The 18,786-nt window shown below is 42.7% G+C and overlaps 1 protein-coding gene across 2 annotated transcripts in view; it reads right to left on the bottom strand.

Moving 5' to 3' along the window:
• glceb (glucuronic acid epimerase b) overlaps positions 1-18,786 on the bottom strand; it is a 53,844-nt gene that overhangs the window by 5,952 nt on the left and 29,106 nt on the right. For both annotated transcript variants that reach the window (XR_013077243.1, XM_076732369.1), the window contains exons 3-4: positions 12,166-12,695; positions 6,257-6,502 (exon numbers count right to left, since the gene is read on the bottom strand). Coding sequence is in view for 1 of the 2 variants with exons in the window: in XM_076732369.1 (XP_076588484.1) it covers positions 6,257-6,502; positions 12,166-12,682 (763 nt within the window). In the remaining variant the exon portion in view is untranslated. The remainder of the gene's footprint in view (positions 1-6,256; positions 6,503-12,165; positions 12,696-18,786) is intronic.

Consider the following 18,786-nt stretch of genomic DNA (forward strand, 5'->3'; position numbering starts at 1 on the left):
GCTTGTCTTTTTTCTCTTGTTCCGAAGATGCACTCGGTACTCGCCTTTTCAAATGATCAATAACAGTCTGATACCTTTAGAAAAATTCTGCCATTAAAACAGTTCTCTTTATTACCGCGGATCCTTGTATTGTTGTTATCTGTGTGGGGAGACTGCGTTTGTGTGTGTGTGCGTATGTAGGCGAGAGCCTCAAACACACACACGGGGACAAGCTTCTCATGGGATGTACAGTACAGATGTGTCAATGCACACTGAGCTTAATTAGGAAGAGCACAGACGGGAGGAGAGGAACACAGTCGCAGGGAGATGGAAGAGGAGAGTGAAAGAAGTTGTTGATGCACTGCAGTTAACTTTTCTATTTGCATCTCCACATCTCGTCCCTACAAAAGCTACCAAAGATACGATATTCAGTTTCCATAGTGCCACCGCTCCTCTTACTTTATATCAACTCTGTGCCAGGCACTTCAGCTGCTGTGCTGAATTCATTTCAAACCCCTAAAGCACTAACAGCCTCCAGAACGATCTCTCCTTTGGCCTTGTTACTTGGTCTGCACAGCAAAACAAACAAACAAACAAACAAAAAAATCCTTTTCTCATCAAGGCTCCCCAAAGCATAAAGAGAGGAAAAGAGTGTAGGAGTCAGGAAAAAGGAGGGTAATGGAATGATGGGCCCTTAAAGCCAGCCTGGGACTGAAGAGAGTGAAAATGAGCCAATAGTGAGAAGACAATTGAGAATCAGAGACAGAGAGATCTCACGTGACACGAGCAGAGAAAGCAGAGGCAGACGAGGCCGTCTGAGACACAAAGGCAGTCGATCAGGAGGAGAATGAAGGCGAGAGCCAGTCTGGCAGGGGCCTCTGGATGACTACGGCTCTTTAATGCACTCATAAATCCATTACTTAAGGCAATGCAGAGAGTAAGTGGATTTGTACTCTGGCCCCGTGATTACTCTGGCATCAATAAAGGATGGGCAGGGAATATAGACGAGATTCCACCTCCTCTGCTCTGCTGTGCTCTCTGGCTGTTTAGCAATAAGGCGGGAGGCCGAGACGACATGCAGCATGAAATATGTGAGCACCAAACCCTGCCTGTATACATGAGTGGGCATGGTAAACGAACACTGCGAAACACATGTACGGCATGTGCTGTGCACACGGGGATACAAAAGATCCAACTGACAAGACGACAGACGGTGCACGTGGGATTATTCATCCACATCCTACATCAGAGTGGCGACGCACGACACACGCTGCATAGAAAAAGTTCTGCAAGGGCTGCAAGAAACAATTATTTTCATTATCGATTAAACACATTAAACAGTTGTTTTCTTGATTAATCTATTCCCTCGTCCATGAAATGATGGAAAATAGTGGACCGTGCACGTTCTAATTTCCCAGAGCTCAAGGTGACTAATTAAAATGATTTTATATGGTCAGCAGTCCAAAACGTAATCAATTTACGTTAGGAAACTCGACGAATCCCAACATCTGACAAGCTGAAACCATCGAATCATTGGCAGGTTTGCTTAAAAAATGACTGAAAAGATGAAATGATTATGAAATTAGATGCTGGTAAATTTTCTCTTTCATTCAGATTCAGATTCCCTGCTTACCACGTCACGCCACGTCATACCACGACACCACGTCACGACGGTTATCGACGACGGCGATATTTACCAAAAATGTGGTGACAAAACAAGGGGACGGTACTTTCGCCATTTTGGTTTTGATGAGAGAGGTAACAGAGGCTGTTGTGGTTAAAGTAAAGGATCTCTGTTGAGATCATTTCCATAATGTCATCATACGTTTACAATAACAATCAGGGCCTGTCAGTGGCAGAAAAGCTCTTTTACTGGACGTGTACTGATGGTGTGCAATTGCCCGGAAGCATTAGACTGTAACCTGTTTCTTGGCTTGCTGGCTGCAGCGCTTTCACTCAATACTGGACCAGTTAAAGAAATTGTCCCCATTAGTCACCGACACAACTTTTAAACCAAAATTAGTGGGCATATGCAGGTTTTTAAATGAGGGCAAACCTGCTAAAAATAGGTGATTGACTACTTTCCGATCACCAAGAGACAAGTTTGCCTTTCTGTTTTTTTTTCTGGTCTGCCAGGACGTTCAATGTCGCAAACGTGCTGGAAAACAGGGAACAACGGAAAGCAGGTCGTACTCATCACTGGTTTTATCTTTAGCAGGATATTGAGATGGAAACAGAGTGGACAGAGATGACAATCCTGTCTGATATCAGGCAATATTTACGCACCGATGTCCAGAACTTGCATCATTGCGCTGGGAATGGGGTAAAAATCTGAGAATCATGTTTCCATCACTGCCAGTTGGAGCTGGAGCTTATAAATATTCATGACTACTGCAGAGTCATTTGACCTGCGAATGAATGCCGGTTGCACCCTTTCCTATTGGACACAAAAGCCAGATATGAGTGACTGTTAGTGAGCTTTTTGTCCGGTGGGAGAGAGGCTGCAGACAGAAAAACATGACCAGGTTCAGGTTGAAAAATAATCAAGCTTCTCGTTAAGAGTTTCTGTTCATCAGTGTCAAAAAAGCCACTTTAAAGGTTTAATGTTAAATGTTTTTCGAAGTCTTCTTAAAGGCACTGTAGCTGTCGCCATCTCAGCACACGGATCACCATGCTAATTCTGGCAGGGTTTGGTTTGTGCAAACTGCATTTCGGAACTATCAAGCGACCGCCAGGGGATGTAGAACACAGAGGTGCTCAGGGGCGGACAGTGTTCGCGCAGCAATGTGCAGATGGTGGATGGTAGATGGTAGGTTATTATCAGGGGAAAGACGATTGATCCACTTGTCAGAGCATTTGAGAGGCTGTTCAACACCGGTGCCCTAGATACAGTAAGGAGGAAGAAAGACCCAAACAGAAAGAAGGGAGTAGGAGGAGGAAGTGGAGGGAGGCAGAGACAGAAAGAGAAAGTGACAGCAGAGGAGGAAAACAAGAAAAGTTTGGATGAGAGAGCAGAATGAGGTGTTAAAATGGAAGGAGGTAATATGAGTGCAATGTTTGGGAAGCACAAGAGGGCTGACGGGTGATAAATGGGTGGAAGTGAGTAAATAGAGGCCGAAGACTGACTGAAATCTGGGGATAGACGAGGAAGATTAATGGAAAATGAAGAGTGCCGAAGGAGGGCTGAGGAGTGATGATGAAAACATGATGATGTCAGTGAAAGAGAGAGCTATGATGGCGAGCTGAAGCCGTGAGGCAAGGTGAGCGAGGAGCAGAGAGAGAGAGAGGGAAAGTGTAGTGCGGCGAAATGAAAAGAAAGTGTTGATGATGAGAGGCTGAAACGGAGGAATTAGGAGCAGGTGAAAATTACAGTAGAGGAGGCAGCTCGACAGAGGACAGAGGGAGAGTGTCCTGGAAATCTCAGCAGGAGATCAAAGGAGAATAAAAGACAGCTCACTCTCAGCACTGGGTAAAAGATTTTGACTTCCACTTCCAAAAATAACTGCCGACTATCTCATGGCCTTGGTCATTTTACAGCTGTAAATCTAGGCCAACATTCCTAATCTCTATTATAACAAATAGTCTGATTGTATTTAGAGCTTCGATATTTAGACCATTCAGAGATGTGCACATAAAATACTGCTGCTGCTTGTTGTTCAGGTCCTCCTGGGTATGTAACCTTGCGTACTTCGTTGTGACAGGGTTTAGATATTTAAGATAGGGCTGAAAAGCAGTCAACGCCATGGCTGAACATTTCCACCTTGAAATGCAGCGGACAAATGTGAGTCCAACAAACAGTCAGAGTTACGAACCAGGCGCGTCAACCTGCAGGGTGGGGCTACTATGAAACGAAGGGTTTTTGCAAGCTAGGTTTCACTATTTCCAAACGATGGCAGAGGGCAGAAATGATGAGGCTTCATGTATTAGCAAAGGATCTGAAAACTGTAGCCTGCAGGATCCTTTTTCCAGAGCTTTGTTCTGCCATAAAACTAATAATGAAGCCCGACGCTGTTCCATCCATTTATCCTGGGGACACAGCGACTACGAGCCAACATGTCGGTCAACCAGTAAGTTTATTTGATTTGCGTTTTATCCGTCGACTGCGTCCAAACAAACCTGCAGCGTGCTGGATAATGTTAGCCGACGTTAGCCTGCCAAGTTACAAGATGATTCATGTCAGGACATTTTATATGGCTTGGGGGTGTTGATGAAGAAAGTTATGGCAAACGTTAGTCAAAAGCTGCTGATGAGGTTTGTGTGTTTGATGAGTCGATGCTGCGGCTGAGCGGCGGAGGTAGAGGCGGGAAGTGGAGAGGAACTTGAACTGGGAGATTTCAACACTTCTCATTTAACCACGGCTGAGCTACATGCTAATGAGCGTGGAACTGCCATGAGGCAATCACCCAGATCATGACTGTGGGGGAAAAGGTTGCTCTGTTGGTCTTCTATGAACAGCAGAAACACAAAGCACACCACCTTGATTTTTCTTCAAATACCAAAAATGACACAGAGTGCTGTTTCTTCTTCCACAAACCAACTCTGGCCAAGCGTAAATCTATAGACACCGGCTTGCACACAGCGAGCAGATCACCCAGGCGGCAGCCAAGATTTCTTCTTTGCTCTTTCACCAACTCCACAGAAACTTCAGCCGGCTCCTGTGATTTGAAAATTGCAGTCTTTCAAGTCGCATCTGATCAGACTGCATCATTCCCACCGCATACTGCAGCCCTGAATACGATTCTGTTTGTGGCATAATGAAAAGGACGATCGGAGTGAAGGGGGAGACGCTTTATTTTTTCATATCTTCACTCCATAGATCAATTTTTAGATGCATACGGGAGCAGGCTGCACACAATAAACAACTATACTGTACAGAGTGAGGGAGGCAGTTTCCTCAGCGTTATATGAACCTCATACAGAGCGAGTGAGGAGAATTAAAGTTGAAACAGAGCAAAATGTCTCCAAGGACAGCGACACCCTTCAGTCAGGTTTATTACAAGCTGCAAGAATCCCTGTTTTCTGGAGGCCTCTTAACGGAGCACAATTAACAGTCAATAAGGGGACAATTCAATTCAGTTTGTAAGCATTTTACTGCAATATTCAAATCGGTTCAAATCCCTGTACAACAACAAAATAAGTGACATTTTGTGATGTTCATTCAATGCTTGACTCATCAGAGGTTGATTAAAATAAGGATGTGGTTTGTTTAATATCACACTTCTGGTAATACTGATAAAACGAAAGATAAATCACTTCTGATAATGTGAAAGGAAATGACATCTGACCGATGACCATTAAATGAGACCGTCGAGTTCTTTCCATCGCAGCACAATGAGCTAACGTTAGTGTCACAAACAGTCCTGACACGCTTAAAAATATGTTTTTTTTGTCAAAGAAATACCATGAAAAGACCAAATCTGACAATTAATTTACCCTGTGTGTCCAAAACCTGATACATGTTACTTGTCTGGCCCAAACGACTGTATATAAAGATGGAGAATGTGATAGCTCCTTAAAAAAGAAGTCAAAACAGCTGGATCGCCACCTGGTGGCTGGCTGCAGTATAGGTCATAAATCTAGCCCGCTCCATGCCAGTGAATTTGTTTGGCTGCCCTAAACATGTTTATTTAAAGTCACTGTCTTGCCCATAGACCTCCACTGTAGCCCACAAACGATTAAAAAACACATCAGCTAGATTGTTTCACTGAAGAGACTCACACTTCTGTTGGTAGCCATCTTTTTTTTAAGCTCATATGAAGCACGTAGAATGGCTTGCAAAGAAAAATCTAGCCAGACAACAGCCTCGAGCTTCGTTCAGTCCTGTGACCGACAAACAAACCTGAGGTTAATTGGCTCCAGCTGATAACATTTGATCACAGTTATCATTTCAACCACTGACATTTTCGCTCTGATAAAAAGCAAACTTCAGTGAAAAGGACGTCGACTAGCGTTATTTCTGTCTCCAGCCACTTTCACGATGCATTTAGACTGCAGAAATGTGACAATGTCTGACTAAGCGAACAAAGCAGGATGAAATGTGCGACGCTGTGTCTGCTGGTTCTTAAATCATCATAATTTTTAGGAATCTGTCATCGTGTGGTGGGTCCACTGTCAACCAACACAGTCTGCCAGTATTCCTGTACTGTGGCTGTGACTCACTGCAGACTATCCTCCTGTCCTGAGGGTGCAGTTGCATATTGAGCCTCCTACAGCCACAGTTAACAGGAGATAAGCTCCTTGCCCCGAGGCCATCTGGGCTCATGGAAGGCTTACGTACCTGGAGCGCTGAACTGACGCACGGAGGTAGCTCGGGACTTGTCATGCACACGGCTGAGGCTGCAACCTTTCGGCACACTCCAGGGCGCTGAGCTGGCCCGGCTGTCTCTCTCCTCGGCCGTGTCGTAGACCTCTACGTGGGGAGGGCGCTCGGTCAGGTTTTTGCTGTAATGGCTCAGGCCATACTGAGCAATCTGGATGGCGTAGAAGTAGCCCTGAGGGCCCCACTGGGTGGATAGAGGCACGCCTGGGTGGAAGAGAGGAGGGAGAGAAGGATGATAAGGACAGCCATGTGGAAAAAATAGAGAAAATGACCTCACACATTGCTTGCTTATGCTTCTGTAGTTGGTTGCCTTTTCCTGTGAGTTCCTTATATGGAAAAACGCTTTAAATCTTCTGCCGTCTATTTCAAGCAAACGTCCCCTTTCAGATGTCAGTTGTCATAACAGGTTTTTTTTTTTTTTTTTTGGCTTGAGGAAAGACTGAATCTGTTACGTGCAGTGTCACACAGACTACGTTTACATGCACACTAATGTTTCACTATCACTCCGAATATGACAATATTTTGAACGTGATATGTGTTATGTAAACAGCACATCATGTTTGGATGTCCTGAATTAGACTTTAGAATTAGACTTTATTCTGAATGGAGCTTTTGTCTGATGAAGATGTGGGATATGTTGGTAATATTTGGGTTTTAGGAGCCTTCTTTGGACATGTGTACAGCACATTCAGAATATGTGTCTTAAACGGGTTTTTTATGGGTCAGCTTTGTGCCTTGCCAGCAGCTTGCAAGGTTGGGGTAGACATGCATGACACAAAAGAGAAGCCTACATTTATGCTCAGAAGGAGAAAAACACCCACTTTTCAACATTATGAAAGACTGGATTTCAACAGGTTTTCGCACATGCACAAATATCAGAAGGTGGCTGAAGGAATGAAAGTGGGAGGCTGTGTTTTCACCAACCATGTTGAGAGCTGAGTCGGAATACTGCCCTTTTTGGAGTAAACCAGAATATTTTGTGCATGTTAATGAGTTTATAATTATGCTCGTATGTATCAATAAAAGTGGTCCAAAAATTAATCTGTGATAGCACCAACAACATTCACATTTTAAAACTTTCTAGTAACTGGATGAGACAGACTACGGCAAGAACAAAGCTTCAAATCTGGGCCTACTTTGTAAACACAGACAACAACAGGACCCAAAACAAGCTGGAAAAAGTTAGAAAAAACACCCCCAGCCATGGTAAATGATTGGACCGTGTGGTGAAATTAAAGCTAAGCTACTGCATTTCACTGCAGGCAAGCATCCCTGTTCACGCAGCCAGAAATAGCTCCGGCAGAAGAATCACTCTGATTAACAGATAGTTCACTTAAAGACCTCGTGACAGAGAGAACACATGTGCAACCCAAACCCCGCCCTTCTGAGAACAACATGATATTCTCAGATTAGCTGGGTGATAATGTGCCCCTCCTTTCAAACTGATCATTCCCTGAATACACAGCTGATCACCTCTGTCTTACTGCCGTTTGTGCTGTTTTCCCCAACAGGAGGTAATCTCGTAAAAAAGATTCTTTTTATTTTGTGCTGTTCTGTTTATTTTCCTTCCATGTACGGGTCCACTTGTCCGATGCCAACTCAGACAGCTCCAGTGTGTGCTCAAATAAATGACTGGTTATTACAGGATTCTGTTTGTCTGTGTCATGGAAAATGAATCTAAATAATTTTCCATGACACTGGTGTGCAATATGCATGACTGAAATCCTTTTAATGACGAGCAGCAATCACTGTGCAGCCTGCCTCATGGCAACAATCCCCCAGTAACCTCTGAAATGCGCATTTTCTTCAGCTTTATCAAAACTACTCAGGGGGGATGAATTTATCTTGTATGTTTATTTTTAAGCTTTTTAAGGTTTGAAAATGCCACATACCACATTTAAGTAGTAAAGTCACAAACGACTCATGACTGAGGACTGCTACATTTGATTAATGTGTTCATAAAAGAGCATGAAAAAGCAATACACACACACACTCACGCATCTCCACACAAACACACTTTCCAATCCCTTGCCAGACTTTTCTTCATGCCTGTCTTGTTACTGGCATCTCCCTTGACAACTTAAGTCAAATGACTGTCAAAATCCTAACACTGTAACACTGTGCTACTCACTGAGTAACACTAAGTAATCCATGTGGAATTGACTGCTAAGCCTCCACATACTTTCAAGACTCCAGAGAGTGGACTCTCAAGAAATCTGAAAAACTAAGTCTTGTGCCAATTACAGTAGGCTCTAAGCCTACTGAAGTTAATATAGCAGCAAAAGTGCTGCACCATCTTATCATTAGGCGATGTTTTTTCTCCTTTGTCTCCTTTTATTATCACTAGCTTCATTTTTGACCTCTAGCACATCAGCAAAATGAGACGTCTGGATGAATGTGAGCAGACTTTAAAGCCCCATTAAGCAGTGTGTTTAATGGTAACATCAAACCAAATGACTGCAATGTGTCGCCTGAAGAGGGCGATTGTTGTGCTGAACCCACTGAGACCTAAGACCCAAAATCTCACTGTGCAGAACCAAAGCAAACTTTTGGAGAAAGTAGTTCTCTCTCTTTGTAGAAGCCATTCGGGACAAGAGCGAAAACGTCTTTTCGGTGGAGGAAAGCCCTCAGCGCCGCTCTCTGCTCTTTCAATGAAGAAATACTATCGAGGTCTAATATAACTAATGACACAGCAGCATCTATGCCAACCTCTTCAGGAGCCCTCCCAGGCTGTCACTCGTTACTCACAGGACCACACCACTGCGGTTTGACCACAAACTCATAATTTGAAGCAAGGCAAGATGGATTCTGGGATTGCTTGATCTCGTGATTTGTATCCAGCTGCCTTGCAAGGTGAGTATGCCAGTTGGGTGCAACATGAAATACTATAACTGTTTAGCTGGATACACCACTTACTGTTACCAAATGTTTTACAGAACACAATTGGCAAACAGCTGTTAGAGCAGCATAATTATATGCAAATCTCATGTTGTTGGTGAAAGGCTACTAGAAAACAGCACAGATGAAAAGAGCCTGCCTGCACACTGACTCTGAAACCACTCATTTTATTTAATTTTTGGCATGAAACAGTTTGGAGTCATCGTAACCTGGCTGCAACCACGACTGGTTGCAGCAGTGTCCTGGATTCGTCCGAGTCCACCTCTGTCTTCACTGGAAAGCACAAGCAGCAGGTTGAGTGTGAACAGGTGTTAGGCTAAGAGGTATCACCTATGTGTCTGCACAGACAGTATAAGTGAGAGTATGTGTGTTGTATCAAGCACTTAAGAGGTCATAGGACGCGTTTTACGTGTGTGTGTTTGTGCAAATGTTGAAGTGATCGTGGTCTACAATAGACCAGGGAGCAAAGATAAAGATGGTTCAAGAAAAAGCCAGAGACACAAAAACCGAGGCAGGTCGTGATGTAAGAGGGTGTTGTTAGGGAGGATTAACTACTTCCACTAATGACAGTGGCCTGGCTGCTGGAGCTCATTATTCTCAACTTTTGTTCTTTGTCTCATGGAGGCTCTGGTGCAAAAAGGAAAAGCAACACCTCAATTTCTAACCCTCGACTGTAAAACCGCAAACTCTACAGGAAATGTAACGGCACATAAAAGTACTGCGTTTGTATGACTGTCGACTAATAAAAACATTGAGAGCAAATATTAGCATTCAAAGACTAATTGATCTGAAATGCTCTCAATCTAAAGATCTTCTCATCCCCAGTGGTATCACAGTTTAGAGAAGCAAGTGTCTGCTTGAGCTTGAGCCATCAGTACAAATGCTAGACTTTGACTCCTGACACACATTACATCCCCACAGAACATGCCAGAAGCCAGAGCGATGTAAAAGGACCATCACAACATTCGCTGAATATTGCTGAGGGTCCTGTTAAATAACTTTTCCATGGGTAGCAGAGTGCGCTGGGAGAGAAATGCTCCCATGACCTTGTTTAAGCCCTGCAGTGCCTCGGACTGCGACAGGCTAATTAATGAACTGCTATTTTCACCTATAAAAATATGCTAAGCTGAAGAGAGGTGTGTTTGCTTGTGCATGTGGAGTGTTAAATAGCGAGGAGCCTTTGGCTTAATTAATGGACCTTGGTAAATTGCGTGTGTGTGAGCAAGTGTGTGGGCATGGGAGTGTAGATGTGCTTCCTCTGTTCTGTACTAAACGACACGGTCTGCAGGAAATGGGAGAGTGAGAATAACTTGGCTCCCTGCTGCTCAGCCCAGAGGTACGAACAGATTTGGCTCGATTCCTGTCTGACCCATTTTCCAATATATATGTTCCCTCCCATAATACATGTGTTGTACTGGGGCATAATTATGGTAAGGGCAGCATAATTTGTCAGCCAAAAAGGTCTTTAGACAGAGCTGCAGTTGAGACAAAAAATAATGAGAAGTACAAAAAGAAAACAATTCAGTCCACTGAAAATCAACCAAATGTGCTATCAGGCTCTCCGACCTTCCTCATAATTCAGAATTCTCTGCACCCGTGAAGTACTGCAGCCTCCGAACGACTGTATGACACAGTGATAACAATGCTCCTTGGACATTTTTCTATAAAGAAAACTACTGTGTGATGAGCAGAAAAGCAGATTTGTGTCACCGCGTCAAAGAAGAAATGCCAACGTGGGATACTGCAACTGACACTCTATTGGTGAATATATCATCTCCTCACCTTAACAACAGCTCGCTTTGAGAGTGGAAAAGGACTCAGGACTGTGGACAAATAATAATGAGTCACATCCTTTGTACCTTTATCATCATCACTGATAACAATGATATGTTTGAATTGATGAGGAACATTTAAAGACTTGAAACAGCTGCTATCTTCAGAGTTCCTGCTGTGATGACACCTTTCTTTTTTTTTTAGTGGTGGTTTGAGGGATTTGACAATAAAAGAAGAATAATGAATATCTACTTTGTGATTTCAGGCCAACTTTAGTGACGACAATGTGGCCAATAGCTTTTACAATAAGCTACTGATAATTCCTGGTGATTATTTTAAACCTTTGAAGGAAAACAACTTTGGAGACGGACTCAAAGTGTGAAGGAACAGTGAGGGATACACTCATTTAACAATCATCCAGCAGGATATCTATACAAAGAAATGCTGACAGACCACGTCTCAGCGAAGAAAGCATCATTTTTTAATTGGCCCGACACAAATCACATTTGGCGGCGTCCGTGTTCAAGAGAGGCTAATAACGTCTGGGAATGGGTGGCAGAGATTGAGTATGTGCTTTTGAAATTTGATCTATCTTGTTAATCAAGTCTCGATTCACTTCCTCACAGATCAAACAGAGACTTGACGACGCATCGCTCTGATGAAACAGGCCTCATTAAGTCAATCATATATTTCTCAGTGACGTGGGGTTTTTAAACACCTAAATACGACATCAAAGTTCATCATCATCGTAGTAAATCCAAACGGAATGAGAAATGTACGTTTAAAGCGTACGTGCATTTTGCACTGCACATTGATTGTGTGTATTTTATGCTCCGTGAGCTGTAGACTCTTGAGATGCATAAAGAATCAATTTATTACTTGTGCAAAAGGTAACGTGATGTGAAAGACTTGACGTTCCATGTTTCTGTCACATTTTTCCACATTGTGTCACCTTTTGAATGTGTAACACATCGATTCTTTTTCCATCCAAAGAGTTTCTCGTTTTTTGGTCTTTTTATTTTTTTTTTCCAGTGAGATGAGACTGTTGACCTTTGCTACACACAGCTACTACTTCTCAAAGGGCCTGGATTCAAACGCCTTTCACATTTGTTTTTCTAGTACCCAAGCAGACTATTCCTGATGTTCAGATGCACAGTGACTTGATTTTGTGTACCTCAAACTGTAAACGACCTTACCTTCCACTCCGCTTATACACTTGACACGATCACGGACTTCCACGTTGTATCCCTCAAACGACATGAAGACTCCGTCGGGGTGGTAGGGCTCACGCTGCGTGTAAACCTTTGAGTAGCTGTGCTGGAACTCAAACCGGTCGTAGCCGTCGTACTGCACCACTTTGCCATACACCTCAAAGTATTTTTCCATCCAGCTGAAGGGCAGGTAGATCTCTCCGCCCTCTCGCCGGCCTTTGATAGTAGACTCATCGTTGATCAGGCAGTCGATTTCTTCATACTTGATCCCGCCGGAGACCCCAACAACAGGCGGGGGCTCTGGAGGCTGTGGGGGGTGTTGCTGGCTGCTGATGCTAGCATCCCCCACCTTGGGACTCGGAGCCACCAAGGCAGCACGGGGCAGGAAGCGCAGGGAGGTGTCACTGGAGCAGCGGTTCCATAGCAACACAGTGATGAGCGTGAAGAGGGCGCAGATGACGATGAGGGTCTTGTAGTTCACCCGAGCAGCCAGGCAGCGCATGGTCACAACTTGCCTACATGACACCAACACAAGGGACACATTAGAAACACGTATGATTGATAATTTGTTGACAAACAGTCAGGCTAATAACAAATCATTCTGCTATCGGCATGTGAAGAAATTTACACCCGACAAATCTGCACTGAGGACTGACAGCCTGCTGTGAAACACGACTGGATCAATATTATTAGAGCGCAAAGGATGATGTGAAAAACATGCAAATCTGCATACAGTCAGTGAATGACATCCGATTTACAAGAGACCAAGTGAGAGAAATCAGGTTACAACACTTTCACATGAACTGCATTAACCTGGTTACTATAAAATCTGCCTTTATGCAGCAGGTCAGTAATAAGATTTCTCCTCTACCCCTGATTTACAGCCACGGCTTTACAAGATTTTTTTCTCTGAGCGTTTGGACAGTGCCGTGAGGACAGTCTGTGAGTGCGCGGTGCTCAGTAAAGTCAAATGTTTAGCAGTGGAAACGGACTAATCTGGAGACTACTTAGCATCAGTTGCAGTTTTGGTCATTCTTTCAAATTACTTTGAAAACAATACATTTCTGTGTGTAAAGATCTTTCATTTAAAGCGGCAGCAATTCTGTTGACAGCAGTCCCTGTCTGACGTCTTTGTCTCTCACATGTTTACATTGAAAAAGCTGATTAGAAACTTGTTCATGACTACACATAACCAAGACATCAGCTTCCTCCAGGAGAAGTCTGGATGGGGAAAGCGCTAATCCAAATAGTGCCTGAAAGCAGGTTTCTGGTCTGTAAATGCACTGAGAAACATAAGCGTGCTGCTCTTTCACAATAAGTTTGATTTTCCACATCTATGAAATGTCAGTTGATTTACAGTATACCACCAATGATTATACCAAATAGATCAATTAAATGAGGTCAGTATTGTTCAAAGATCATTTCAATACAACCAAAAGGAACAGGAAGACATCTAATGCAAATTAGCCGCATGCTAACACTGTTACCCAAGAGAACGCCGCTTGGAACAACTTTCCCTAAATAGATGACAAGTTGTAATTTGTGTCAACACACATTTTTGATCACTTTTGTCTGTTGAGGAGCTGCAGATGAGTCAGAAGCACAGACACAGGACAGAGATGGTAATCAAGACTGTAGACTCCAAACAAAACCAAACTGGTGTGGTCACACATGCAAGAGCGGAGCTTTGTGGCCACCAAGAATCTCTGGATCGTGCTTTGATTGTCAGTGTGTGCATGTGTGACACATTCACAACCCACAGAAATCGTCTGCAGTTGCTTCCATTTCTTGCAGTCATGCAAATCTTTCAGCCAGCTTGTCAATTTTGTTTGCTTCTTGTTTTACGTGGCGTTCAAGTGACTTCTGTTCCTCATACCAACAGACAAACTCTTCTATCTATCTCTTACTGAGTCAGATGAGAACACTGATACCACTGTCACGTCTGCATAGCAAGTATGTAGCTGGAGCCGGCAGCCTCCTTTATGCTAAGCTACGCTAAAAGGCTCTAGCTACAAACTCACTGTACTGAGACAACAGAATCATCGTTCCTCTCACGTTACATTCAGCAGGACAAACCATATCTCCTCAACGCTGGCCTCCCATCAGTTTAATTTTAGAGATTTGCCTGGAATGGCAGCTGTTTCTATCTCCGACCAGCTCAGCCCATATTCTTTATGTCCCTTGAATCCCCCGAGTTACCAGTTTGAAAGATTCACACTATTACTCACAATTAAGTTGTACATTGACATTTGCTGTCTTACGAAAATGTTTTTTCTTCAGTCCACACAAAGGTTACTGTCACCACACATTTATATTCAGTCGAGATCAGATTATGTGTTATGCGCCTTTCCAATTTATACTTTTATCTGTTTTCATTGTAATTACACTCTGTACACCACTTTGGGTCAAGATTTGTTATCAGAGAGACTTGAGTTGCTCACAGCAATGTTTTCAGCAGCAGTTCAACAACATTTGAGACTGCACAATAAGAATGGAGACCTCAAACAATGTGCAGAGCAAATCAGGCATATTCACGAAGCCAATGAGAAATCAATACACATACCCAGGTCTCCTCCTCCACACTAATTACAGCTTACTGCTCATAGAATTTACCATTACAGTGACAGCAGAGTTAGGTCGTCTAATGACAGAGGAAGGAGAGGAGGAAAATCATTACTCCCCAAGTTCCTTTCAATTTTTCAGCTTAAACTAGACACACTACTAAAGGTCAGCACAATTAATGCCCAGTAATTGGACAATAGTAATGTGCTACATTGCAGTCAAATTATAGCACTATCGCTTCTTCAACAAAGTTTATGCCTTAGATGAGTCTTAAAACACAGGAAAGTGGACTGCCAGAGTGCTTAATCAAGCAAATGTTGAGGGAGGGAAAGTTACAGAAGATGAAGAATAGCTTCCCAATAAAAGACTTAGGAGCAAAGCTTTAATAGCCAGAGAGTGGATTTAGGCTCTGCCTGTGCAATAAAGGGGTTGAGAAATGTCCACTAAAATAGGCACAGAACATTTTTTCCTCCAATACGCAACTTCTCATTTTTGATCCATAAGAAAGGTTCTGGTGTAAAACTTTCTGCTGTTGTCTTCCAGTCAGCGGTGGAAAGAAAGCTGCACCTGATAAAGTACTGCCACACGTAAAAACTATCATTGATATTTAGAGAAATGTCAGCCTGGTGCAGCGATGAAAGATTGGGCTGATGGGAGCTCTGACAATGCTGAATACTGCGATGCAGAAGGCCAGGGGACCGCGCCCTGAAAGATAAGTAGGACCGGGGAACCCACTATAAATAATTGGCTCTTTTTATAGTGACTCGTCGCTAGTGTTGAGCTCAAGCTCAAGGTGGATAGACATGGGCTTAAGAACTGTAGTATGGAGAGCATCCTAATGCCTCACACTGACGATCCGTGTAAAGCCATATCCAATTTCTTGAAGGCAATTTAAAGCCTGATGCAGCATCAGTAAGAAGTCTGGAAGAAGAGTTAAAGTCACAGGGAAGCAAGTTACAAGATGCAGTTTGTGTGTGGTTCAGAAATGTTCTGATTGAGGTAATATCACTCTGTCTCAATCACATCTGACAGACAAATATGGGTTTTCTATGTGGCTCAAACTACTGTAGCTCTAGAGGCTGAAACCAACCAGAAACCAGATGTAGAGAGATGGAAATCAAGAGAAAGAGACCAAGACAGACAAAGCTGAGAGAAAAAAGTCAGAAAAGCTAAACAAACCTGACACCAAAACTTTATTCATTCTATATTTCATCGCATTAAATTAAAAATATCAGCAGCATGAAAAAAGAATGATGACATGACACACTTTTGAAATTCCACTTGAGCGGTATACTTGACGAGGCTTCTTGCAAATATCAAGCGCGTTTCATTGTGACAGAGCTCATTCAAGACACAGTTAAAGGAACCTGGAAAACAGGAGGCCTTCAGGGGACAGCAGGTGAACCCACCTCAGACCTGACCTGAACCAGCCCTGTCTGTGAAAGGGTGCCGACGTTTCATCAGTGAGGTAAGTGCAGCCGAAGCCTGGATCAAGACTTCTTTTATGTTGTTACTTATCAATATTACTTCAAGTCCTATAGAACATATAATACTGTTTATGGTGTAAAAGGTGTAATACAGATCCAAACACACTTCTTCATGTTTCTAAACACATATAAACTGTCTTCACATCCCCACACAGAGCGAGTGTAACAATGCTGTCAATGTCCTCCTCACTGTGTCTCCACAAATGAAGATGTTTGTTAAATCACATCTGCTGCTTTGCATGAGTTAATTACAAGGCAAACAAACGACGTCCAGCTAGTTGCTCAAATAATAGCTGCACTGTCTGTGTATTTTAACTCACATTCACTTACATGTATTTGGACTATGTGCACACCAGTAAAACAGCAGCATTGGTTGTTTATTCTATGACTTGTGGGTTTTCCTTCATCAGTTGTTTGTCAGGGCTGACCATCCACTTTATTTATTTCTTCACCATAAAGCCAATCTTTCCTCAACCTCAACCACAATCTTTTGCTAACCTTTAACCAAGTACTTTTATTCAATATTCATTCTTTTTTGATGTCACTGTTGGATCTTTTTAGCTTAATCGTTTAGGTATGAGGACTTGTTTATGAGATGTGGATAGACCTTTGAGTAATCCACTGGTTATCAGATCAACTCAGGAAGGACTGCACAGAGATAATCCCTCTGGTAACACCGTTTTGATCTGCAAGGAAAACTACACTGACGAAAAATATATGAAAAAAAGACAGATGCAACAGGACAGGAGGTGGAAGACAATCCTGTTGGAGGATAAAAGTCTCCCATGCTTGACAGATTAAGGAAAACGACACTAGAAAACAAAAGCAGATTTTCAGTGTACATGCTCAGGAAACTGAAAAGTGCCTGAAATAACAGGCAGAGACTTGCTGAGGCTACATTTTTATTTTATGGCATCATTCTTTATGAATACCTCAATGATCAAACTTGGCACTTGCAAGGCTTTTTTGTTTGTTTGCTTGTTTATTTTTTTTAAGTCGAATCCAGCTCCCCTTGTGCACCCAAACACCCGTATTCCACTTCCTGTTTCACAAACCACAAGGGCTGTAATTTTTGTAAGGAGATGCACTACAGCCAACAAGAAAAAAATCCAAACACTGTAATCATTATACAGTACAGCAGCTCTGGGGTCAACGCTGCCAAGAATGTTCTTGAATGAGATTGATGACTGCATTTTGTGAGGTTTTGTAATCATATAACAGCCCCAATGTCAAGGTCTCTGTGTCACTGTTGGTAAAACGTGGAGACGTGTGACTGTAAGTGTGTCTTAAAGTCATTTTCTGCTCACTCAAGATAAGCAGGAAGAACGAGTAGGAAGTTGGGGCCACTTAATTATTTAATCCCTATATAAACATTTCCATTTCCATTCCATTTACAAGTAGCAGAAAATTAACAGCTCTTTACATATTTACAGGCTCGGCACACTTTCTGTAGGGTGCTATGTTTGTCTTAACACACTGACAGAAGGCTAAGGGACAAAGCAGAAGTAATTTACTTCCTTATCCTTAATGGATCAGTAGAAATTGCCCCAATTTAGCAATATACTGAAGCTGAAGCTACAGAAGTGGTATAAAGGGCTGAAAGAATGAATGAATTCATTCATAGATTGGTTGACCAACAGATCTATAATTTATTTTGATAATTGATAATTTGAGTTTTTGCCAAAAGTGGCAAACATTCGATGACAGCTTCCACGGTAATGAATATTGCTGAGTTTTGGGCTGCTGGTTGGATAAAACGAGGCATGTGGAGACGTCACCCGTGGCTCTGAAATACTGGGATTGACATTTTCTCACAGTTTTCTGATGTTTTATATTTCAAATGATCAATTCAGGAAATAATAATCATCAGGGCATCATAAATAGGCATTATATTTACGAGTAACCAATCACAAAATGGTCCACTTACAGTATGCAAACAACAAAGCCCTGATAATCCACATCTGACTTTGTAAAAGCCTCTTGATCTCTGACTAAGTCCTTCATGATATGTGCTGACCGCTGTTAACTGTAAATGCAAATATTGGCTCCACAGACTGACAGGACGAGCAGCCTCAGTCTTTAATTGCTGAGGTCCCAGGGAGCTCCCATGTCCGATAACACGCAGCTTTTCTGCTGCTTCTGCGGATCATCAAAGGCTGATTGTGATGGACTATAACATATGAGGTATCTCTAGTTGCTTCATCATGTGAAACAAGTGATTCCCTCGCTTGAAACTATGCGTATTAATTCTGCCTGACTTATCTTGACATATGCAAGTATTTGGATGTCTTATTGCCCAAATCCCCACTAACAAGGCTGGGAAAATTCTAACAAACGACTAACACTATAATTGTTTGTTAACCACGAGAAAGGATGAGTTGTCTTTAAACAATCTTGTGAAATCAAAAGAGCAAAAAACCACTGTGACCTTGCTAAATGTACTTCAAGTCAAACTAGCTGCTAATCTCTGTCCTGGTCCCCAGTGCCGAAAGTACAACATTTACAGCATGTCAAAGCCGCTGCAGCACTGAGCATAGGGATGGCAAAATGGAGTTGT

The sequence above is a fragment of the Chaetodon auriga genome, chromosome 1 (genome assembly GCF_051107435.1).
Source record: "Chaetodon auriga isolate fChaAug3 chromosome 1, fChaAug3.hap1, whole genome shotgun sequence".
NCBI classification, from domain to species: domain Eukaryota; kingdom Metazoa; phylum Chordata; class Actinopteri; order Chaetodontiformes; family Chaetodontidae; genus Chaetodon; species Chaetodon auriga.